Source organism: Loxodonta africana, chromosome 5, assembly GCF_030014295.1.
Source record: "Loxodonta africana isolate mLoxAfr1 chromosome 5, mLoxAfr1.hap2, whole genome shotgun sequence".
Classification (NCBI taxonomy): domain Eukaryota; kingdom Metazoa; phylum Chordata; class Mammalia; order Proboscidea; family Elephantidae; genus Loxodonta; species Loxodonta africana.
The window spans coordinates 35,631,541-35,646,903 of record NC_087346.1 but is presented as its reverse complement, the minus strand read 5'-3'; the positions used below and the strand labels follow the sequence as shown (position 1 = coordinate 35,646,903).

The following is a 15,363-nucleotide window of genomic DNA, read 5'->3' as shown; positions in this document are numbered from 1 at the left end:
TATACCTTGCTCTTAAAGATGAGTAAACTGAGGCACATAGATTTTAAGAAATTTGTCCAAAGTCACACAGCCAAGTGGTGGAATCAGGATAGGAGAATATGAGATGAGAAATGAAAGAAAAAAAAGAGAGAGAGATGGCAGATGGAGTGAGAGAATTCAAATAATCTGATCAGAAGAAGGTAATTTCAAATAGAAAAGAAGGAATATTTAAATAAATATCTTATAATAATTTTCAAAGTTGCCAAAAACATTCATCTTCAATATCGTAATCACAATGAATTCCAAGTAGCATAGAAGCAGAAAGAGAGAAGAAAGTAGATGGAAAGAAAGAAGGAAGGGAGGAGGGAAGTAGGGAGGAAAGAAGAAAGGAAGAGGGAAGGAAAGAAAGAAGGAAGAAGCAAGACATATTCTCCTAGATAGACCATAGTCAAACTTCAGAATACCGACAAAGAAACAATCTTTAAAGTAGTCAAAGAAAAGAGACTACATAGAAAGGAATGTCAATTAGACATACATCTGCTTTCTCAGTGAAAATAATGGAATAGAGAAGACAATGGAAGTCATCTGCTCAGGGAAGTTCTTTTTCATGGAGGAAAGCAAAATAAAGACATTTGCAGGTTAAAAAAAAAAAAAGATTGAGAGAGTTTGCCACTAAGAAATCTTTACTTAAAAAATGATCCCAGAAAAATCATAAAATGCAAGAATGGGTCTCTGATCCCAGAGCAATGATTCTCCACCCAGGCCTGGAACTCCTCTGGCAAGGCACTCAGCAAATGCTCCAGTATCAGCACCTTCAGGGTTTGCTCTCATGTGGATGCCTCTGGATTCAATGACCAAAAGCAAACTTCCAAATTGATTCAAAGCTTCTGCAGGCCAGGGTCTCCCTGGCATTGGCTGAATGTGCCTGTGTGACAACTGCTCCTTGGAAGACTGCTCTTTGCTGCCATGTGGGTTCCTCCTTTGCAACCTTCAATGAGCCTCAGCCATCTGAATGGCCAGAACCACAGCCTCCTTAGATTCTGTTATCATACTGGATTCAGAAATCTCTGGAGAGGGTTTACTCTGGTTGAAGTCTATGACTCAGACAATTCGCTTTGATTTTCAGAGGTCATTCTGGGTACATGTGAAATTACTAGTGAATTCACACCAGCTTATAGCAAGAATGGAGCCCTGGTAGCACAGTGGTTAAGGGTTCATCTGCTAACCAGAAGGTCGACAGTTCGAATCCACCAGCCACTCCTTGGAAACCCTGTGCGGCAGGTCTACTCTATGTTATAGGGTCGTTATGAGTTGGAAACTACTCGATAGCAACAGGTTTTTTTGTTTTTGTTTTTGTTTTTTTGTTTTGTTTTAAAAGCAAGAATACAGAGCCCTGGTGGCACACTGGTTAAGAGCTCAAATGCTAACCAAAAGGTTGGCAGTTCAAATCCACCAGCCATTCCTTGGAAACCCTATGGGGCAGTTCTACTTGTCCTATAGGGTTGCTATAAGTCAGAATCAACTCGAGGGCAACAGGTTATAGCAAGAATAAACTACAGGAGGCGATGTTTCTGGTGATCCCTCTTACAACAAAGACCCCAAAAAACAAGTGAATCAATTACATATATGACAAGCTAGGAAACCTGACATCAAAGGCAAAGTTAGGAAATCAGACTGAGTGGGAGGGGGAGGGAGAAATGGTTCAGAAAGCCGAGGAGTTGCCAGACCTGACCAGCACCTCTCAGGCACAATCCCCTGGTGCAACTGTGGCAGGGCGGGAGGTAGCGTTCAGAATGTGGTTTCCTCAGGGAGAGCCAAACAGTCTACTCACATCTCCGGAATCAGTGAAGAACAGCACTCTCGGCAAAAGATAAGTGCTTGTGTCAAATTTACTGCATGGATCAGATAGCACCGCTTGTGAAAGAACTCTCTCCCATTTATCTGATCCCTCCTCCCTCTGCCTCAGGCCCCCAAGCCAACTTCAGTGGTTGTCGATTTCACTGGGCCTGAGATAGGTCTTGCTGTGCTCCTGAGCCATTTTCCCAGCCCTGGAGAAGGAACAAATTAACAAACGGGGGAAAAATAATCTGCCAAATCCCCTAAGCTTGGAACTCAGGGTAAAAGCAGCTCCTGTCCAGCCACAAATGGTCCACAGACTTCGAACGGCTTTCACTCCTGCATGGACCTGTGTGGGCCCATTTCAGCAGCTTAGGCTCTTGTTGGCAGACTGCAGTGGTGTTTGTGCCTGAGATCTGATTTCAACAGTCTCAGCTGTGTGGTAGAAGGGTGGGTTTTTGACATTTAACACCACTCTGCTTATTAAGAGACCTTATTAAGCAGAGACCTCCTCTACCCAAATCTGGGGTCTGAGGACTGGTGGCTCCACCCATGCCACCTAGCCACCAGCACTAGGAATCCAAGGATAAGTGGTGCCTCCCAGTCCTCACAGCCAAAAGCATTGAGTGCCCATGGTCTGGCTGCAGAACCCACCCACCTGTATGCTTTAGGGAGCAGGGATACACTTTCCTCACAGACACTTGGGGGATTGTTGTCAGTCCCCTGCCTTGTTCAGAGCGTGACCCCCTGCTGCAACCAGATACCTGTGCCTATACCAATCACCCCTGCTCCTCTAAGACTGTAGAAGAGAGCCTGTGCCACACACTTGATAACTGACTACCTGGACACCTGAGCTGAATCCATACAAGAAAAGTGAATGGACTCCCAGGCTCATATACATGGTAACAGCTTTAGCCCTCTGGTGACAAGACATTAGAGCTTCAAAGGCACAAATAAGCTAGATCACCCAAGCAGCCAATTTGGGCATATCAAAACAAAACAAAGCAAGAAGCTAGGACACAGTAAGCAAACATAAAATAAATTAACATGATAACTTATAGATGGCTCAGAGACAACAGCTAATATCAAATCACATAAAGAAGCAGGCCATGATCACTTCAACAAGCTCTCAGAACAAAGAGTCAAGGTATCTTCTGGACAAAGAGGTATTCCTGGAATTACCAGAGGTCGAATACAAAACATTAATATACAGAACTCTTCAAGAGATCAGGAAGGCGATCAGGCAAAACACAGAATAAGCCAAGGAAAACACAGATAAAGCAGTCGAGGAAATTAAGAAGGTTATTCAAGATCATAATAAATAATTTAATAGGCTGCAAGAATCCATAGAGAGACGGCAACCTGAAATTCAGAAGATTTAACAATAAAATTTCAGAATTAGACAATTCATTAGAAAGTCAGAGGAGCAGAATTGATGAAATGGAGGCAGAATTAGTGAGACTGAAGATGAAACACTTGGCACCAATATATTCGAAGAAAAACCAGATAAGAGAATTTTTTTGAAAATGAAGAAACCCTAAGAATCATGTGGGACTCTATCAAGAGAAATAACCTACTAGTGATTGAAGTACCAGAACAGGGAGGGATAACAGAAAATACAGAGAGAATTTTTGAACACTTGTTGGCAGAAAACTTCCTTAACATTGTGAAGGATGTGAAGATATCTATCTAAGATGCTCATCGAAGTCCACATAAGGTAGATGTTAAAAGAAAGTCACCAAGACATATAATCAAACTCGCCAAAACCAAAGATAAAGACAGAATTTTAAGAGTAGCTAGGGATAACAAAAAGTCACTTACAAAGGAGAATCAATAAGAATAAACTCGGACTACTTGGCAGAAACCATGCAGGCAAGAAGGCAATGAGATGACATATATAAAGCATTGAAGGGAAGAAATTGCCAGCCAAGAATCACATATCCAGCAAAACTGTCTCTCAACTATGAAAGCAAAATTAGCACATTTCCAGATAAACAGAAGTTTAAGGAATTTGCAAAAACCAAACCAAAACTACAAGAAATACTAAAGGGAGTCTTCTGGTTAGAAAATCAATAATATCAGATATCAACCCAAGACTAGAACACAGGTCAGAGCAACCAGATGTCAACCCAGATAGAGAAATTAAAAACAAAAAAATCAAGATTAAAAAAATGCTCAAAACAGGGAAACAGCAGTATCATTATGTAAAAGATGACAACATTAAATCAATAAAGAGGGACTGAAAAATGTAGTCATAGATCTTTCATATGGAGAGGAAGTCAAGGCGATATAAAGAGATAAAAGTTTGGTTTAAGCTTAGAAAAATAGGGGTAAATATTAAAGTAACCATAAAGGAGACTAACAATCCTACACATCAAAATAAAATACAAGAGAAACATAAAGAAAATAGCAAAAACAAAATCAACAACAATGAAAAAGAAGAAAACACAATATATAAAGAAAAACCAATCAGCACAAAAATTAAGTGGAAAAAAGAAGCTGTCAACAATACAAAAAGAGACGTCAAAACGACAGCACTAAACTCATACCTATCCATAATTACGCTGAATGTAAATGGACTAAATGCACCAATAAAGAGAGAGAGAGTGGCAGAATGGATTAAAAAATGATCCGTCTACATGCTGCCTACAAGAGACACACCTTAGACTTAAAGACACAAGCGAACTAAAACTCAAAGGATGGGAAAAAAATGCATCATGCAAACAACAATCAAAAAGAGCAGCAGTGGCAATATTAATTTCTGACAAAATAGACTTTAAAGTTAAATTCACCACAAAGGATAAGGAAGGACACTGTATAATGATTAAAGAGACAATATACCAGGAGGATATAACCATATTAAATATTTACACACACAATGACAGGGCTCCAAGATACATAAAACAAACTCTAACAACTTTGAAAAGTGAGATAGCTCCACAATAATAGTAGGAGACTTCAACACACCACTTTCGGTGAAGGACAGAACTTCCAGAAAGAAGCTCAATAAAGACACGGAAGATCTAAATGCCACAATCAACCAACTTGACCTCATAGACATATACAGAACACTCCACCCAATGGCAGCCAAGTATACTTTCTTTTCCAATGCACATGGAATATTCTCTAGAATAGACCACATATTAGGTCACAAAGCAAGCCTTAGCAGAATCCAAAATATCAAAACATTACAAAGCATCCTCTCAGACCATAAAGCCATAAAAGTAGAAATCAATAACAGAAAAAGCGGGAAAAAGAAATCAAACACTTGGAAACTGAACAACACCTTGCTCAAAAACTACCGTTATAGAAGAAATTAAAGACAGACTAAAGAAATCCATAGAATCCAATAAGAATGAAAACACTTCCTATCAGAACCTTTGGGACACAGCTAAAGCAATGCTCAGAGGTCAAATTATAGCAATAAATGCACACATCCAAAAAGAAGAAAGGGCCAAAATCAAAGAATTATCCCTACAACTTGAACAAATAGAAAGAGAGCAACAAAAGAAACCCTCAGGCATCAGAAGAAAGCAAATAATAAAAATTAGAGCTGAATTAAATGAAATAGAGAACAGAAAAAACAATTGAAAGGATTAACAAGGCTGAAAGCTGGTTCTCTGAAAAAAAAATTAACAAAATTAATAAACCATTGGCCAAACTGACAAAATAAAAACAGGAGAGGAAGCAAATAACCTGAATAAGAAATGAGATGGGTGATGTCACAACAGACCCAACTGAAACTAAAAGAATCATATCAGATTATTGTGAAAAATTGTACCCTAACTAATTTAAAAACCTAGAAGAAATGGACGAATTTCTAGAAACACACCACCTACCTAAACTAACACAAGCAAGGTAGAACAACTGAATAAATCCATAACAATAGACAAGATTGAAAAGGTAATTAAAAAACTCCCAACAAAAAAAAGCCCTGGCCCTGACGGCTGCATTGGAGAATTCTACCAAACATTCAGAGAACGGTTAACATCACTATTATTAAAGGTATTTCAGAGCATAGAAAAGAATGGAATACTCCCAAACTCATTCTATGAAGCCACCATATCCCTGATACCAAACCTGGGTAAAGACACCACAAAAAAAAAAAGAAAATTATAGACCTATATCCCTCATGAACTTAGATGCAAAAATCCTCAACAAAATTCTAGCCAATAGAATTCAACAACATATCAAAAAAATAATTCACTATGACCAAGTGGGATTCATACCAGGTATGCAGGAATGGTTCAGCATTAGAAAAACAATCAATGTAATCCATCATTTAAAGAATGAACTACAGTGAAGTGTAGTACTTACTATTTCACTCTTTTCAACCCTTAATCGCATACTTCCTTGTATCTTCTCTCCCCCACTATGTTATAAGCCCTTAAAGGATACAAATTTTGTCTCATCCTTTCTTCAGAAAATACTCAGGGCTAGCACTGTATTGTGCACACGCGTAGGTGTTGATGGGAAATAAGTACTTTAAGGATGAAGTAATAATAAAAGGAAGGAATAGAAGAAAGCCTCAGATTGGTTAATTGACCTTGGTAAGACCATACTGCAGTGAGTGAAAGATCTGGTTCCAGAGCCCATACACTTTCTGGTTGCGTGCTGGCTCTTAGCTTAAAGAAGTCTGGTGAATTGCTACATTAAGTGGACACTTCCCCTTTATAATCAATATCATTCTGAGTCAGCTAGCATTAACTGTGTTCCATTGTCCACCGGCCTCTTACAAAGTTATGTAAGTTTGACTAGATAAGTCAAAATAATTAATATTGACTGTCTAACTCAGAGAAAGAGTAACATCTGTCAAACACTTTTGCATATCTCTTTTGATCTCCTTTCTCTTACTCTACAGTAAGATCACTTTTGCATCTCTTTGTGTGATTTCTCTCCATTCATAGGTATGTTGGGAAAGAGTATAAGGAGCAGAAGGGGCTCTGGCACCACTTCACTGATGTGGAGCGGCAGATGACTGCACAGCACTATGTGACAGAATTTAATAAGAGACTCTATGAACAAAAGATCCCAACACAGATATTCTACATTCCATCTACAATATTACTGGTAAGATTAAGGAAAGCAATCAACCAAAAACCAAACCCATTGCCATCGAGTAGATTCTGACTCATAGCAACCTTAAGGGACTGGTTAAATAGGCCTATACATATGCATTGGGTTAGATTTTTATTACCAACCTGTCCACCTCCACCTCATTTAGCTAAAATCCAATAAACTCAGTTACTTTATCTACTTTATCTGCTTCAGCTACTTAGATATGCAAGAATATGACCTCCTGCCACCCTGAACCCATCATTTGGATCTTCCAAGTCATGCTTAAATATCTATCATTCCGGGTATGTGGTCCCACATGGTCAAGTTAGCATTTTTAGTATATTTTACTTCTGCACTGTCTGTGCTTTCAGAGAAGATACTGTAAAGATCATGTGTAATACGTACATGATCCCCTCAATATGATGTATAAATCTCATTTTATATCTGTTGGTCCCTGTCCCTTGTAACCAAGTGATTACTAAGCCTTCACTTAAACACTTCAGTAAGAAAAACATTATTACCCTTTTATGTGCAAATTTAATTGTTAGGAAGTTCTTAGCTTTGGCCCAAATTTCTAATTTCTGTCTATAGATTACAGCTTTCCCTTCTGGGACCATTGAGATCAATTTCTCTTTCCCAAGATATCTCTTTAAGTATAGAAGGGCAACCATCCCTACCAAGTTTTCTATTTTTTTGAACTAAGAATACCCTGCTCCAGGAAAAAAAGTGGGGTGCAGAACCCAAATTCTAGTAAAAAGACCAGACTTAATGGTCTGACTGACACTGGAGGAACCAGAAGACATGGCCCCAGGACTCTGTTAACCCAGAACTAAAACCATTCCCAAAGCCAACTCTTCAGACAAAGATTTGACTGGACCACAAGACATATAATGATACTCGTGAAGAGAGTGCTTCTTAGTTCAAGTAGGTACGTAGGACCAAATGGGCAGCTCCTGTCTGGAGGCAAGATGAGAGGGCAGAAAGGGACAGGAGCTGGTTGAATGGACATGGGAAATCCAGGATGGAAAGGAGGATGCTGATGTATTATAGGGATAGCAACTAGGGTCACATGACAATGTGTGTATAAATTTTTGTATGAGGAACTAACTTGAGCTGTAAACTTTCACTTAAAGCACAATTTTTTGTGAAAAAAACACACGAAAAAAGAATACCCTGCTCCCCCAAATATGATATCTCATTGGCTCCTTTATACATACAAGGATTTTTACATTGACCAGAGACATTTTTAGACCCATCTTCTATTACTCATAATAATAATACCTATCATCTATCTTGCATCTTCTCTGTGTCAAGCACTGTGCCAGGCATTTTACAAACATTAACTCTAACCTTTGAAACAAGTGGCACAGAAATACTTGAGCTGGTATTTCAACACAGAATCCCAGTGTGTGATCTAGCTACATTCCCTGGCAAGCTAGCACCTCATGACATAATTTTTAAGTGAGCATTTTAATAAAAGAATAATAATTATTTTAGGTTCTGTCATATGCCACATATAATGGTAAGCACATTACATGTATTTTCTCATATAATCCTTTAACAATACGATGAGGTGGTTATTATTTAAGCCATTTTACAGATGAGGAAACTGAAATCTAAAACGATTAAGTTACAAAGCTCCTAAATTGCAGAGCTTAGGTTCAAACCAAGACCTACCGAACTCCAAAGCCTTAACTATTATGATCTCCTGCCTCCTCATTTCTGTTTTCCAGATTTTAGAGGACAAGACAATAAAGGGATGTGTCAGCGTGGAACCTTACATACTAGGAGAATTTGTAAAATTATCAAATAACACGAGAGTGGTGAAAACAGAATATAAAGCCACAGAATATGGGTTGGCCTATGGCCATTTTTCCTATGAGTTTTCCAAACATAGAGATGTTGTGGTTGATTTACAAGGTATGTAAAAATGGGAACTACTTTTTATTTTTAATATCTAAATGTGAGCTTATGAGCTAGTTCTGCCAACCATTAGTTAATAGATTGTTCCAATGCATAGGCTACTATTTGGAATTAAGTTCTTTGATTTTACTATACGTACTAATTGATGCCTGAGAAAATGTCTAAACCGTCTTCAAGAGTCTAAGCTATCACATAACCACTGAGAGGATCTGACTCACCGTCTGTTGCGTTTGTTCCAGGGTAAAATCATAATAGCTTTTTTTCCCCACTCAATTAGAATTGAATGATGTAGATTTTTTTATTATTGAATTTTTTGATGTGTAATGATCTTTTAGTGCTTTCTCTTCCTCACCCCTTTATTGTTATTGCAAGTGTCATGGTGAGTTTTATAACTGGGGTATTATGGAACAGAAAGCTGTGTGTACTTAAATCTGACTTCTTTTAATATTTGTATTAATATTTTGATTTTGTTTCCAATTTGGTATTTCTCAGAATTTTTATTAACCAATACTCTATGCCTCACTTAAATAATAAATGAAATAAATATAATTATCTCTAATAATAATTCCCTAACCATCCCCCCAAGACTTTCCCTATATCACCTGTCTGTAGCATTTATGACTGTCTTTCAGGTTTTACATATATATATTGTTTATTGATCTGTCCCCCCCACAAGAGCATTAGCTCAGTTAATACAAGGATTTTTAACTGACTTGTTCACTACTGCATCCCCAGTGTCTACAATAGTCCTTTGTAGAATATATGCACTCAGTAAATACTTGTTGAATAAATGGGTAAGTACATGAATTAATGAGTAGGGCACTAAAGAAACTTCTGAATATGAAAGAAATATTCAATATTGTGATTTTAATATACTAAGTACATGTTATTGCTCCCTAATTCCTTGAAAATCAGTTATCTGGGTGTCATATTTGACTAATAGGCTTACCCAAAACTCTCCTCTTAAACCAATTACTGGACTACTCCGCACCAATTCCCTTAGCATAAATTAATTAAACATAAACCTCAGTATAAGCAAGTTTTAAAAAGCCTCTTTAAGTACATATATACATATTTTTCTGAAGCACTTCCTGACATTTACAGGGGATTTAATACTCAGATGTATTCATTTCTCTTTTAGGTTGGGTGACTGGTAATGGAAAAGGGCTCATCTACCTCACGGATCCCCAGATTCACTCTGTTGATCAGAAAGATGCCACTACCAATTTTGGAAAGAGAGGAATTTTTTATTTCTTTAATCATCAGCATGTAGAATGTAATGAAATATGTCATCGTCTTTCTTTGACTAGACCTTCTGTAGAGAAACTGAGGAAGTCATAGCCTATCTGGATTGCTAATATGATAGACCTTAGTGTTGGTCACCAATAATAGGTTCCTCCCGCCTTCCAAGCACATAGAACATGGCACAGCCAGGTCCCTTTGGGCTTGGGCAGAACTGTGTGGCTAGTTCTTGTCAATAATTTGACAAAAGGAATTGATGAGTGTCACTTTCAGGCCCCCATCTAATTGTCGGTACAAGACCTTCCCCTCCCTCTGTAAGTCTCTGTCCCTCTGCCACGATGGCTAAGAATTCTTCAGGAGGGAGCTGCTCACTAACCTAAGTCCTGTGGTGAAGGCAACATGGAAAAGAGCCCCAGATGATCACAATGAAAACAAAGCATACCTGAGAAATAAACTTTTCTTATTTAAGCCATTGAGATTTACGAACTTTTTATTACTATTAAGATTGATATTATTGGTCTTTTCTTTGTTAACTTAGGAGTTCTTTCTATATTTAAAAATTCAGGCCTTTGTGATGTGAATTGCAAATTTTCTTTTGACTTTGTGTTTTTCTATGGAGAGTTCTTTTTTTTTTTTTTGGTGTACAGTTGTATTCATCAGTCTTTTATTTATTGGCTTCCTGGTCATATGCCCTACTTAGATCTTCTCTACTCCTGAGTTTCTTTCTTTTTAATTCTCCCTTGTTCCCTTCCATTTTATTTATATTTGTGAAAGGTATGAGGGAAGAAATTTTATCTTATTCTAGATAGCTATCCAGTTTTGTCCTATTTATTGAATTAGTCATTTTTTCACACTGATTTACCGTATATTGAATTGTTTTAAGGACTTACAGACTTTCTAATTTATTCCAGGCTTTTATTTGTCTGTTTATGTACCGGTATCATAATGTTTTTGTTACTGAATATTTATAATATATTTCAACATTTGAGAGGGCTAGTCTTCTCTTGTTACACTTCTTTTTCAGCCCTTTCTGTTTTCTGCTTTATATTGACATATGCACTTTGGAATCACCTTATCATATTCCCCATCCACATTTTTTAAAAAATTGTGTTTTATCATTTGAGCTATGTTAAACTAACTCAGAGGGAATTGACATCTCTATAATGTGAAAGACCTTTTTTTTTTATACAATGTGAAGTTTTTCTAAAAACATGGTGTTTCCATTTGTTCAATTTTTCTTTGTGTTGTTGTTGTTAGGTGCCATTGAGTCTATTCTGACTCATAGCAACCCCATGTACAACAGAATGAAACACTGCCCAGTGAACCTTTTTTTGTGTGTACCTTTATACAATTTTAAAGTTTTCTTTACGTAAATCTAGCACACATCTTTTTAGATTTATTCCAAGATAGAGCTAAAACTGAGTTTTTTGAAAGATTAATAAAATTAATAGACCCATGGTAAGACTTACCAAGAGAAAAAAAGAGAGGTCGCCAATGTCAGGAAAGAAAAAAAACAAGACATTATAGCTCCTGCAGATATAAAAAAAGATAATATAAAGACATTATGAACTATTTTATGCCAATATTTTAGAATTTTAAGTGATATGTATAAGTACCTTTAAAAATATAACTTTCCAAAACAGACAAATATATTTATAATATTTCTATTAAAGAAATCAAATCTGTTATTGAATTTTTTAACGTAAAGAAGACTCCAGGCCCAGATAACAGACAACTTCACTGGTAAATTATACCAAATATTTAATGAAGTAATTATGCTAATAACACCAAAATATATTTTTCAAAAGTCCTGAAAAAAAATTAGCAAACCAAATCAATCAATATGTAAATAGGCAAATACATCATCACCAAGTTCAGTTGTGGGGAGCTATGAAAATATATCACTCAGATCTCCTGTTTCAGGGAACGTAGTTGACTAATAGGCCCAGCTACCACCGTGATGGATCCTCTACCATGTCCAAGGCCCCACTTGCCCCAGACTACTCCCAATGACTGAATTCAATGGGCTACTAGTGCCAGCCCTTCTTGTGGGATGTGAGACCCCTCTAACAGGTTACTTTGGCTCGAGAACTGTCCATCAACTTCCATCAAACTTTCTTAGAGCTGTGCTGCAGTCTAAAACTCTTCATTTCAAATACTTCTTTCTTCCTTTTCTCCTTTCACAGGAGTCGGACCTGTATCTGCCCTGAAGGCTCTCCCTACTTAGTAATCTCTTGCATATCTCATTCCATCTTGGCATCTGTTTCTCAGGGGACCCAAGTTAGCATAGGTGTACCGGAAGTGGTCCAAGAAAACAGATGGTAATATGGGTTTTGGGAACTGACTCACTTACCACCTGGTGGGTAAAGAAGACATTCATCCTGAATGATATGTGGGGCACAGATGGTACCTCGCACTTAAAAGATTTTAATGGTGGTAACCTAGGAAAATTCTGGTGGAGGGAAATGCCCTTGCAGGAACAATGATTCAGAAATCTGAAATATGTATAAGGTGCAATAGTAGAACAGCAGCAAAATTGAATATTTACTACTAAGTGTATGATTCCCTGCAGAGGGACAATGAGAAACTGAGAACCATTAAAAAGCATTTAAAGGCTATGTGTGAAAGCCAGAGGGCTTCTACGTAAAGCACTATTGATAGTTTACACAGAGGTCCTTATCTTCTGCTATGGAGAGTGCACATAGCTGAGGAGGCGACTTAGACATTGATAATTAGAGTTGTAGAATTCCAGAGACATTTAAATACTCACCTAAAGCAGTTCTGTTAAGCTAAGGTAAGGGATCTGGTTGAGAAAACCCAGGATCCTGGAATATAGGATGAGGAAATCTGAAAGGATTTTGGCTCTGCAACCCACCCCCAAATTTGCAGATCTTTCAAAGTTGGCTCACAATCACCAGAAGGAGCTAGTACTTCTCCCATGCTGGAGGATGCTTCAGAGGTCTTGCCCAGAAGGCAGCAGATGCCTGTCTCCAGAGCTGCCCGCACCTTCTATCCTGGCTGCCAGGCTAGGGTTAAACACCAGCATCCTCCAGTTGGAGATATGCTGAAACTGAAGATGGAGGAAAGAGATTATACCTAGAAGGAAGTACAAAAATAAGCTAGTATGTAATGGCAAGAGGTAGGGAAATACCCCTTTGGTTGGATTTTGATTGTGCTTGGTGCTTAGTTTTTACCGAGGGATCCAGAACGTATTACTGGATGAGCAAGAATTCATTGACTTGAGGTTCTTCCTCCCCTTCCCTTCCCTCCTCTCTCCTCCCCTCCCCTTCCCTTCTTCCCTAATGCAGAGTAAGTTTTTAATAGGAAACAATTTGCAGGTGCAGAATCGTCAGTGAGATAGGATTGCTGAAGCTGTCCATCCCATTAATTTCTTAGAGTTGGTAGGCTTGGCAGACACTTCGGATCCTAGCATCTCTCTTTTGAAATCTTTGTATTTTCTGTTCCTTCATAACAGAGGACCTTAGCTCATCTTTTGAAATGGTGTGGGGTGGGTGGGGCGGAGAGGAACTCTGAAACGGGTCTGTGGGTTTGAAGTGTTTCCTGAAGCGCATACAAGTGTCATATTACTTGCCCTTGGCCTTGTGGTGGCTCTTGGTCTTGGGCAGCAGCACAGCCTGGCTGTTAGGCAGGACGCTGCCCTACGAGATCTTGACGCAGCCGAGCAGCTTGCTGAGCTCCTTGTTGTTCCGGATGGCCAGCTACCGGCGGCGTGGCACAATGCGCATCTTATTGTGGGCCGAGTTGTCCGCCAGCTCCAGGATCTCCGCGGTCCGGTACTCCAGCACCGCCGCCAGGTACACCAGCGGACCAGCGCGGCCGGAAGGCTCCACAAGGTTACCTTTGTGGAGCAAGCGGTGCACACGCCCCACAGGAAGCTGCACACCCACTTTAGCTGGAGCTTTGCCGCCCTGCTTGCCACGTCCAGAGATTGCAAACAGGCAAAAAAAGGAAAACAAGGGGCAAAGAAAAACAGAACAACCCCTGAGGTACTTACTTAAGACATGGGATTTAACACCCTATTGAGACATCCAGGACTTGTGGTAAACTCACGACTGTAGTATGGACCTCAGAAGTCTGGAGCAGAAGTCTCTAAAGGTCACAAATAAGATGCATCAGCAGCTATCCCACACATCCACACCAACCACCACAGTTGCATCAGCCATGCTTTCCCAGTTTGCACCATATGACTCCCTGAAGGAAGAGAAAAAACTTCTTGTTGGTGGGTGCCTTCCAGTAGGTTCTGACGCCACGCAACCCCATGCACACAAGAAGGAAACACTGCCTGGTCCTGAGCCATCCTCACAATCATTGCTATATTTGAGCCCAGTGTTGCAGCCACTATGTTACTCAATCTTGTTGAAGGTCTTCCTCTTTTTTAATGACCCTTTGCTTTACCAAATATGATGTCTTTCTCCAGGCACTGGTCCCTTCTGATACCATGTCCAAGATAGGCGAGACCAAGTCTCGCCATCCTCACTTCTAAAGAGCATACTGGCTGTACTTCTTCCAAGATAGATCTGTTCATTGTTCTGACAGTCCATGGCATATTCAATATTCTTCGCCGACACCATAATTCAAAGGTGTCAATTCTTCTTCAGTCTTCCGTTTATAATGATGTTGCTTATTGGTCCGGTCGTGAGGATTTCTGTTTTCTTTATGTTAAGCTGCAAGCCATACTGAAAGCTGTAGTCTTTGATCTTCATCAGTAAGTGCTTCAAGTCCTCTTCGTTCTTTTTAAGCAAGCAAGGTTGTATCATCTGCATATCACAGTTTGTTAATGAGTCTTCCTCCAATCCTGATGCCACATTCTTCTTCCTAGAGTCCAACTTCTCTGATTATTTGCTCAGCATGCAGATTGAATAACTCTGGTGAAAGGATACCGCCCTGACACACACCTTTCCTGATTTTAAACCATACAGTATCTCCCTGTTCTGTTTGAACAATTGCCTCTTGGTCTAAGTACAGTTTCCACATGAGCACAAATAAGTGCTCTGGGATACCCATTCTTCGCAATGTTATACGTAATTTGTTATGATCCACACAGTCTAATGCCTTTGCATAGTCAATAAAACACAGATAAATGTCTTTCTGGTATTCTTTGCTTTCAGCCAAGACACACCTGACATCAGCAATGATATCCCTCAATCCACGTCCTCTTCTGAAACTGGCTTGAATTTTCAGCAGTTCCCTATCAGTGTACTGCTGCAACCATTTTTCAATTATCTTCAGCATAATTTACTTGCAAGTGATATTAATGATATTATTCAAAAATTATCCCATCCTGTTGGATAGCCTTTCTTTGGA

General features: G+C 38.9%; 1 protein-coding gene and 1 pseudogene across 16 annotated transcripts in view; one reads left to right on the top strand and one right to left on the bottom strand.

Moving 5' to 3' along the window:
* The window catches only part of ALPK1 (alpha kinase 1), a 146,251-nt gene extending 135,745 nt beyond the window's left edge, over window positions 1-10,506 (top strand). For all 16 annotated transcript variants that reach the window (XM_023548592.2, XM_023548584.2, XM_023548589.2 and 13 more), the window contains 3 exons: window positions 6,723-6,885; window positions 8,607-8,793; window positions 9,938-10,506. In XM_023548592.2, coding sequence (XP_023404360.1) covers window positions 6,723-6,885; window positions 8,607-8,793; window positions 9,938-10,137 — 550 coding nt within the window. In that variant the 3' untranslated portion in view covers window positions 10,138-10,506. The remainder of the gene's footprint in view (window positions 1-6,722; window positions 6,886-8,606; window positions 8,794-9,937) is intronic.
* A 693-nt stretch (window positions 10,507-11,199) lies between these two features.
* On the bottom strand, window positions 11,200-15,063 carry LOC100671844 (histone H2A type 1-like; annotated as a pseudogene).
* Window positions 15,064-15,363: the final 300 nt, after the last annotated feature.